The following is a 9,783-nucleotide window of genomic DNA, read 5'->3' on the forward strand; positions in this document are numbered from 1 at the left end:
AAGTCAGTGTGGAAAGGAACAGTATGAGAGTAGGGAAACAGGCAGGAGTCACTGTGGAACATTTGTATAACACCCACGGCAGGCTCTGAGTATTTCATTCACCACCATTCATGTTACCAGCACCATGAGAGTTTTCTGTTCTGATTCAAATAGACCATGGTTCTATGGCACTACGAGTCTTTGGTTCTTAGAATTCAATGTTTTGACTCCAAGATTCTGTAATTCTGGAAGCAGAAGGCTCGGGACAGCTGAGGAGTACCATGAGAATCCAAGAGAATGCAACAAAGTCAAGCACACTAAGGTCACTCCCAGGTCTCAGCCAGGACCCACCTGACTCTCCCATCTCCATCCCTTAGCTCCCAACTTCCTTCCCGGAGAAGAGCAGTGGCATGAGCACCAAGTTGAGAATCAGAAAATGTACATCATCAATCTAGGGTGACGCCAAGCACGGCTCTTAACCTCCCAGTGTTCTCAGATAACCAACAGGGGGATATCAATCCCTGTCTTCCAAATGACACAGAGCAGTGGTGAAGCCAGGGGAACTGGGCCCACTGACCTCCAGTATCAGGAGCCTGACCCTGGTGCAGCTCAAGAAGAGGATTTTGTTCCCACCCCCTCAAGCTGCATCTGCAGCTGCTGAGACCCTGAGTTTTAAGGAAATACAGATTTAAATAGATTATTGCCCTTGGTCTATCCTGACCTCTACCTACAAAATAAAGAAAGGAGAGGAGGAGAGGGCAGAAGATGAGAGAAAAAGAGTCCAACTCTGCTCTTTCCCTTTCCCCCACTCACTCCTGCTCCCGACTCAAGTAAACGTACACTGGAACCCTGGGGCCAGCCCCTGCCTGGCCTGAGCCTCAGTCTGCTCGGCCTTTAGCTTTCCTACGAAGAGGAGTGTCAAGGCAAAAAGTAACTCTGTGAGAGAAAATCTAGACCAGGGCAGCAAGTCATTTTACAGCAAGAGGGACCAGTGGCAACCACCAGCTGAACCGCCTTGAAGCACTGATGAGGAAACAGAAGTCCAGAAAGGGACAGGGACCTGCTCACAGTTGCACAGCCAATCAGCAGTAGACCAAGAACAAAAGCCAGATGGGGTCACTTCCCTTTCCAAACTTCAGTTTCCAATTCTAAACAGAGGATAACAAACCCAGCCTGGGGCACCACTCAGGAACCGTAAAGCACTGTGGGAAGGCGGCAGCGAGGAACATGGTTTGCCCGCAGCCTGAGTCTGGAGGTGGTAAGGGCGGGAGGAGGGGGCGGGAGCCCTTATGACTTTCAGAGGACTCGCCCAGCTCATTTACTCCAGCCTTTCCCCAGAGGCCCTGGCTTCAGAGCGGAGGAGGAGGATATTAAATATCAGAGAGTTATTTAAAAGCCAGTTGTCCGCCCCTCAAAAGCAGTGTGTGGCCTCTGCTGACTCAATGAGGAAAATGAATCTAGGGCCTATGGATTTCCCATGTCTCACAGCGGTGGGGGCAGGGAGGGTGAGAAACGGGAATAGCAAAGCCTGCAGTGGAGTTCTCCCCTCCCGCAAGTGCAGAAGCCACACAAAAGGGAAGGACCTGCGGCCTCCCCCCAAACCTAACGCTGGAGCTCCACCATGTCAGCCCTGCCCATTGCTCCTCCACTGCCTCGGTGGGAGGGGGAGCAGAAAAAAAGGGAGGCCACCAGGATAAAGGGACCCTGCAGGCTGCTACAGCATGACTTAGGAGAACCCCAGACCATTCTATCCCCACTTTCTAGTTGGCTGGGACCAAGTTCAAGGTCATATATTGAGAAGGTAGGGACACCAACTTGGGCAAATCATAGTATTACCTCCCCCTCCATGACCCGCATCCCTAAAAGGCCAATGGGCACAGGCCTTGAAAGCCATCCCATACACACACACACACACACACACACACACACACACACACACACACACACACCCCTTTGTGGACAGAAAACTTAATCTGGAAAGGGAGACTTGATACAGACCCCTCTGATGAACAGAATGGCATGGGAGGTGGATGGGGAAGGAGCTACTGGCTGGGTGACCTCAGGAAAGTTGCCAAACCTGTCCAGGCTTCCTACCAAGGAAGTGGAGCTTACAGAGGGCAGGGCTTTTGTGGGGAGAAAAGGACCCCAGTGGAGAAAGTGAAATAGGGGAGGGGACAGTGCCTTGGAAAGCTCAGAGAGGGGCTCTGAAGCCTAGTGGGATAATGCAAGAATTGGGGTCCTGCGTGGCTGACATGGGGGATTCTCAGCCCAGCACAGGCAGACAACCGCTCTGCTTGGGTGGCGCTGGGGTGACTCATTGTTGGGTCTGAAGGAAACCCTGAGGCCTCAGCTCTTGGCCCCTGCTCCACAGGGATCTGACCCAGTCACGCTCCTCAGAGGGAGAGAGCCTGGGATGAGAAGGGCTGCGGCAAAGGGGGAGGAACAGGAAACCTGAGCTCCTGTCAGGCTCCGGTCCAGTCAGCTGTGCAACCTTGGGGAAAAGCACTTAACCTTTCTGGGTGGTGTCTCCTGGTACAAGGTGTAGATGGGGATCCTCACCTAGCTTGCCTCACAGGAATGGGACGATCAAGCCAAAGATTTTTAAATCACAATTTCATTCAATAAATGTTCCCTAGTGTCTTCTCCATGCCGAGCTCCAAGCTGTGTGCTGACAACACAGGAAATCAGACCAGTCGGCCTCAGTGGCTGACAACCAGGGGCTGCAGGGAAGCTCTGATGTTCTGACTACTAAGTGAAATTCAAAGAAGAGAAGGAAGCCATGACGGCTCTCTGGAGGGGGCAGAACTCAAGCTGAGCCCGGAGGGGCAGTGGGCTGGACTAGAGAAAGTCAGTGACAGAAAGCACACCAGGTGTGACAGTCTGAGCAGAAATACTTCCACTGCACGTCTCAGGGAAGAAACACACAGCCTCAAATACAACTGGGCATGCATTTATTGAATACCTACTATATGCTGAGCACTGACAGCCCTAAGATGGACAGGGCTGTTCCTCCAGAGAAAAGACTTGGCTCCGATTGGCTCACAGACTTGGCTCCAGGAGGAACCTGGACAGAGAAGGGGACACCTGCACAGAGGGGAGGGTGGGGAGGAGGCCAGGTAGAGGCACAGAGAGACAGTAAGTGGCAACTCACTCCTTTTACTATCTACCATGAATTTGCTGTGTTGGGAGGAAGGAAGACAGAACAAGGCAAAATGACACGGGAGCTAATTAGTCACAGAAGGAGGCAACGCCTTGTCCAGAGCCACCTGGTGAAAGTGGCAGGATGGGTGTTAGGTCCCCAGCCCCTAGGTGATAACGGCTTTTCTTGTTTCAAAGCACTCTGCATTCATTTTATCACAACAGCTTTGAGAGAGCTAGGATAGAAATTCAGAAGCCCCCCCACTTTTCAGAGTGGAAGCTGACAGCCTAGAGAGAGAGATCCAACGCCACACTAGACCCACCCTGGCATGCTCTTGGCCTCAGCTCCCTGGGGTCAGGATGAGATTTCCCTGTGGCACTGTACCCTCTCAGATGCAGCCACTCCCTTGGACAAAGCCAAGGTCCTAACCCTGGAGCCAGGCTTCCAGGCAAAGCCCTGACAACCACTGGCTTTGGGGTCCCTGGCCCTCTCTGACCGCAGTTTCTCTATTTATAAAACATAGTTTTTGCATTGTGCTCTGGTACCTAACAGTTCTCGCTTCTCTTTGGGTCTCCTTTCCCCGATTGAGGTGTTCAGCATTCCCAGTCAAGGCTGCCTACTGCCCTGCAGCCCATTCATGGAGTTTATCGGCCAACCAGGAACCAATCACCATGGGGATCTGGAGAGGGACCTCTTGCCTTGGCAGTTGGACTGTGATTCCTCAGAGGCTGGAAGCAAAAGGAACTGGGAAGCAGAGACTTTTTCATTCATTCATCTACAAACATTTGCCAGACACTGTCTTGTGCCTGTAGTAGAAACACATACTGAAGAGCCAGTGCCTCCTGCTGGGTGATATGTCAGAGTTGGGGCTTGGAACCGTCACAGACCAGGACTGGGGGGAATACAAGAGCTGAGGGCGCAGCCCCCAAGGCACCTGTCTAAGCACTTGTGCTCTTATGAGAAAAGACCACATAGCTGGTTTCCTCCACAGATCAGGGGCCTGGTGGCAAGCAGGACTGGGCTCAGAGTACGCTGGCCAACCTCTAAATGCACACATGAATAGGTCTGTAAGCTTGCTCCTCCCAGAACACACCCAGGAACCTGCATGGGCCCAGAAATATGAATGTTCAGGTATGAATGTGCTTATGAATCCATGGACACATATCAGGATGCATGCAAATCTATGTTCATATATGCACATGTACAAATAAGCCTGAATTTGCATGAGGCACATCTGAGCCTGCCTGGAACCCTGCACAAGTTTATGCAGCCTTCCTATGCATGTGTATTCACACTCAAGTGAGCATGAGTCTGTGTGTACTCACATGTGGACAACCTCACATGCACATATGTATAGACATGTCCAACCAGGCAGGGCAAGTTACTGTTCTCATTTGTCATTACCTGGGAAAGGGGGGGACGGTGGAGGGAAGGGCCAGCTCTCTTGCTCCCCCCCCCAGCATCAACAGCCCTGGTCCTTAACATTGATCCCTGCCAGAGACCCAAGCCACAGCAGGGTCTGCCTCCTCTCCTTAAGTAGTATTGATCCCTTGGCCGATCTGTTAAATATAACTTCAGGAAAGGAGTCAACTCAACAACCACCCCTAATTCAGGAGACTGATGATTCTTAGGTGTGAGGGGGGGCCCTCTATCCCAACCAGCTCTGCTGATCCAGAATGGCCTACAGGCTCAAGTGTCAGCCTCTCCAGTCTGAATAATTCATGCCAAGGCTAGGAAGGCTCCCTTCTCAGGAGCCTGTTTCTTTAAATCAGGTCTGAAGCTCCGCAGTTCTGCCTCCCCTCCAAAAAAAAATCCAGAACAAAACAAAGCTATATACAGCTCAGCCCTGTCCCCCTCTGAGAGCCCACCTTCCATGCTGCAAACCTGCTCCTGTCGTCCCAACCCCCAGAGCCCCCAAACCCTCCGACCCATTCACCATTTACAGGTGAGGTACCCTGGAGGAATGGAGGGACAGTTGATGGTGTCCAACAGCCCCAGGGGCCTGAGACCCAGTAGAACAGTCTTATGGGGTGCCTGGGTGCTGGATTAGGGAGGGGACAGCAAAAAGCTGAATCACCACACCCACTGGTCCCAAGGACTGGGGGAGTGCTTGGGGGGAGGAGTCCAGTCTGGTGGAGGAAACCAGATGAAAGAATTCCAGGCATAACAGCTGGTGAGTTGGGAAGAGGAGGCCGGTAGAGGTGATGTCGATGACTTTCTTAAAAGGGGTGGGATGGGGGCGAGAAAACGCTGCTCCCATAGTACTTGCAGTGGTGGTAACCCAGCCAGGCCCAATGTAACCAGGGTCGCAGCAGAGGGGCCCTGAGGCTAGGGATTTTCCAGTCTCTCCTGGCACAGCCCTCGCCAAATCAGAGATTAGGAAGAAGCTGAAAATGAGTAACTTTCTCAGCCCACCCTTCATCCCTGCCTGCGCTTGTAGGGGGGACGCTAAAGTCCTGCCCCAATATTCTCGCTCCACGGTGCTGACCCACCTGCCTGCTCTCCTCTGTCTGGCCCAGCCTGACATGTGCCAGAGAGAGAGGAAGGAACCAGCTTAAACATGAGAAGTGGGAGATATGAAGGGGCTGCAAGTCAGAGCCTGGGAAAGCCAAACTTCTCAGCAGCCCCGGAGCCCGTGGCGGGATGAGAAAGCACGGCAGCCAAAAGCCTAGATTCTTTGGAGCCTCCCACCCCGCCTCTCTGCGAGGAGGGTGCGGAGATTCCGCTGGGGGCGGAGGAGGAGGCCGGGAGGCGGGGAGGGGGGAGGCAAACCCTGCCCACTCGGCTCGGAGCCCGGAACGGCCGCGGAAGCCGGAGGCCAGCGCGCAGGGCGAGTAGGGCACCGGGGGCGGGGGGCTCCGCTCCCTGCCTGACCCCTCTCGCCCCAGCCAGGAAAGTGAAGGCTTCTCGGATATTAGAGCCAGCGGACGGACCGACCGCGACTGCCAGCCTCTCCAGGTCAAGGATTTTCCCACCCGCCCCCTCCCCGCCCCCAAGGCGCTCCGAACTCACTGGTGAGCGTGGCGGCCCGGGCGCTGGATGCGGGGGCAGCCGCGATGGCCCCGCGCGCGGGACAGCCGGAGCCAAGGGGGCCGCTGCTACCGGGGTTGCTGCTCGTGGCAGCAGCGCTGAGCCAGCCCGCTGCGCCCTGTCCCTTCCAGTGCTACTGCTTCGGCAGCCCCAAGCTGCTGTTGCGCTGCGCGTCGGGAGCAGAGCTCCGGCAGCCGCCGCGGGACGTGCCGCCCGACGCGCGCAACCTCACCATTGTGGGCGCCAACCTGACGGTACTGCGCGCGGCCGCCTTCGCCGGCGGGGACGCGGATGGGGAGGAGGCAGCGGCCGGCGGCGTGCGCCTGCCGATGCTGACCGCTCTGCGCCTCACGCACAACAACATCGAGGTGGTGGAGGATGGGGCTTTCGACGGGCTGCCCAGCCTGGCGGCACTGGACCTGAGCCACAACCCGCTGCGCGCCCTGGGCGCCGGTGCTTTCCGCGGACTGCCGGCGCTGCGCTCGCTGCAGCTCAACCACGCGCTGGCCCGGGGTGGGCCCGTGCTACTGGCCGCACTGGACGCCGCGCTCGCCCCACTTGACGAACTGCGCCTTTTGGGCCTGGCAGGCAATGCGCTGAGCCGTCTGCCGCCCGCTGCGCTGCACCGGCCGCGCCTTGAGCAGTTGGACGCGCATCTCAACGCGCTGACGGGTCTGAGCCCCGACGACCTGCGCGCGCTTGAGCGCGATGGCGGCCTGCCCGCTCCGCGCCTGCTGCTTGCTGACAACCCCCTGCGCTGCGGCTGCGCCGCGCGCCCCCTGCTGGCCTGGCTTCGTAACGCCACGGAGCGTGTCCCCGACGCGCGGCGCCTGCGGTGCGCCTCCCCGCGGCCGCTGCACGACCGGCCTTTCCTGGAGCTGGACGAGGCGCGGCTGCGCTGCGCCGGCCGCGACGCCGAAGGTCGCGGGGAAGAAGTAGAACTCACCGGCCCGGAGCTGGAAGCCTCCTATGTCTTCTTCGGGCTGGTGCTGGCGCTCATCGGCCTCATCTTCTTAATGGTGCTCTACCTAAACCGTCGCGGCATCCAGCGCTGGATGCGCAACTTGCGCGAGGCCTGCCGGGACCAGATGGAGGGCTACCACTACCGCTACGAACAGGACGCCGACCCGCGCCGCTTGCCCGCCCCAGCCGCCCCCGCCGGCTCCCGCGCCACTTCTCCAAGCTCAGGCCTCTGAGCTTCGCCTGTTGGAGGTGGGGGTGCCCCTTCCAGCTGATGATTTTACTGGGGTTACCTGGCCTGAAGCAGTGGTATGAGACACCCGCGAACTTGGGGCTTTGAGACCTGCCCCTGACCGGCCTGAGACCTTTGGATTATGACATCACCCCCCTTATATACACACAGACATACACACCCATGGAATCCCCAAGCTGTACCCCCTTTTTCCCAGCCTCTGAGAGCGCTCATCATCAAAGACCAGAGACACTCCCTTCTGATTCCAGAAACCCACCCATCCTAGGCTTCGGAACCACCAAAACAAAAACAAACCCTCCTCCTTTAAGACTTACCCAGAGACCATGTCCTAAAATCCAAACCCCCTGAAATTGCCTCCACTTTCCCTGTGCTTTGAGCTCTGACATCATGGACCCAAGGACCCCCATCTCCAGCTTGGAATTATCAGTTCCCTTTTCAGAGCTCAAGTCCTCACATCGCTTCTGGTCTCAGAAGCAGAGCACTCTCACGGAAAGGGTTTTGTAGACTTTGAGCCTTTGTTCTCATACTGGAGCTCTGAGACCTCCATTCTGCGTAGACACCCACATCCTGGGGCTCTAAGAGTTGGACACCCTCCTCCAGTCAAAGGGTGTATTTCATACCACCCACCACCCTAGGCCTCAGCTCTGTTGGTCTCTCCCATCCCAGGGACAGGCACACCTTTTTATAGCCTTAGTGTGGAGCCAATCCTCACTTCCTACCCCGGCTCTTATCTCCTAGTACTCAGCACTTGCCTCTAATCTCAAACTCTCAGCTCTTCACCCCCATCCGAGTTTCATCCCCCTGCCCAAATCTTAGGCTCTTGAGTCCCCACCACACCCATAGCTTGCACTCAGCATCCATCCTGCCACTCACTAGGTCAGGGTCCAGTGAGGATCTATCCCTGTGATGTGCCCACCCCTTTTACCTCCTAAAATGAGCTCTGTCTCCAGCCTTGCAAGACAGGTGCAGATGCCACATACCCCCATCCATGGGCAGATCCCCACAGAGAAAGGAGAGTCCTGGGTATGTGAGATTGGGCCTCAGAACCAGGGTTACTCGCCCATCATGGACTCAGAGAGGAGTAAGGAAGAGGGCTCAGAGGGGCTGGAAGCTGCTGCCCACATGTTCTTTCCCAACCATGTGACTCTTTTACCCTTACCCTAAAAATTCCTTGCTGCTACACACACACACACACACACACAAACACACACACACACACACACACACACACACACGCCCATGCCTTCCAGAAGAGGAAGGGGATCTTGCCTCCTATCTCAGGCACAAGCCCTTTTGTTCAGGGTCAGAGCCTCAGCGTCCTGCCTTCTGCATGATCCCAAAGCACAATTGGTGAGTGGGGAGGGGGCTGCCTCTCCCTGACTCCCACCTCCTTGGTCAGGCAGAATGGCTCGCCTGTGCTGCTTCCACACACTGGATCTCCTTCAACATACTGGCTTGAGGCCTGCCTTCCCACCCCTACCCAAGAAATCTGGATGTCCCTTGGGCAGTTTTCTATAAAGTCTGCAATAATCTCTGATTCTCTGCTCTGTAAGTGGTGCCATGTCATTCCTGCTGACCTTGGAACATTGAAAGGGGTTGGAGGGGACACTTGGGAGGGCATTTTGGACCTCCCTGAGGTACAGTGACCCTTGGTATCTTCTCCCAGACTATGGGGAAAGACATAGGCTCTGACTGCGCACAGCGGGACTGGGGCTAGGCACATAGACTTCCTGTTGGGATGGCATTGCTCTCCAAACCAGTCTGCTTTTTATCCTCTGAGATGCAGTCATACACAGCCAGGGTGGGACCCTGCTTTTCCTCTACATTGTCTTACCCTTCCTCGTCACAGTGGGGGCTGGATTTGTGGGGAAGATGTAACTGGACCAACAAATGCTAGCATTAGATGAGGCCATCGGAGGAAATCCAGCCACAGAAAATTGAGGGAGTTAATTCAAACAAGAAAGAGGATGGATCATTTATTTGCTGCTTTGGCATCATCCCTCTGACAAATTACCTGAAATTCCCTTATATCCCTTGTCATGCCAGTGTCCTGGCTGGAAGGTTATGAACTGCCCCTTGAGTATGAGAGAGGCTGAGAGGAGAAGCAACCTAGTGTGTGTGTGGGGGGGGGGGGGGGGGGATAAAGTGAAACCTCGAGACATGTGGAGCAAGGAGGCAGGTGGGTTCCGGACTAGTGGGGCCAGGCTAAGTGGCTTATCTCCTGCCTCGAGGTCCTCAGGCTGGGTTATTTCACATTTCACATCTCAGAGACCTAGAACCACATGGTGGAAGTCTAGAATTCTGGCATTTTAGAATTTTAGGGCCATATCATCCTAGAACTTCTAAACATTGAAAAGGACCTCAGTGGTAATGTGGGAGCCATCTCAACAAGGAAACCCCTCAATAAGGTGCTCACTCTCTC

General features: G+C 55.5%; 1 protein-coding gene across 1 annotated transcript; it reads left to right on the top strand.

The window, feature by feature from the left end:
- The first annotated feature begins 5,936 nt into the window (after positions 1–5,936).
- TPBGL (trophoblast glycoprotein like) lies at positions 5,937–8,871 on the top strand. The gene has a single exon (XM_066368676.1). It carries the CDS (start codon positions 6,175–6,177, stop codon positions 7,342–7,344), a length of 1,170 nt encoding a protein of 389 aa, XP_066224773.1. The 5' UTR covers positions 5,937–6,174; the 3' UTR covers positions 7,345–8,871.
- Positions 8,872–9,783: the final 912 nt, after the last annotated feature.

This window comes from Saccopteryx leptura, chromosome 1 (assembly GCF_036850995.1).
Source record: "Saccopteryx leptura isolate mSacLep1 chromosome 1, mSacLep1_pri_phased_curated, whole genome shotgun sequence".
Taxonomy (NCBI): domain Eukaryota; kingdom Metazoa; phylum Chordata; class Mammalia; order Chiroptera; family Emballonuridae; genus Saccopteryx; species Saccopteryx leptura.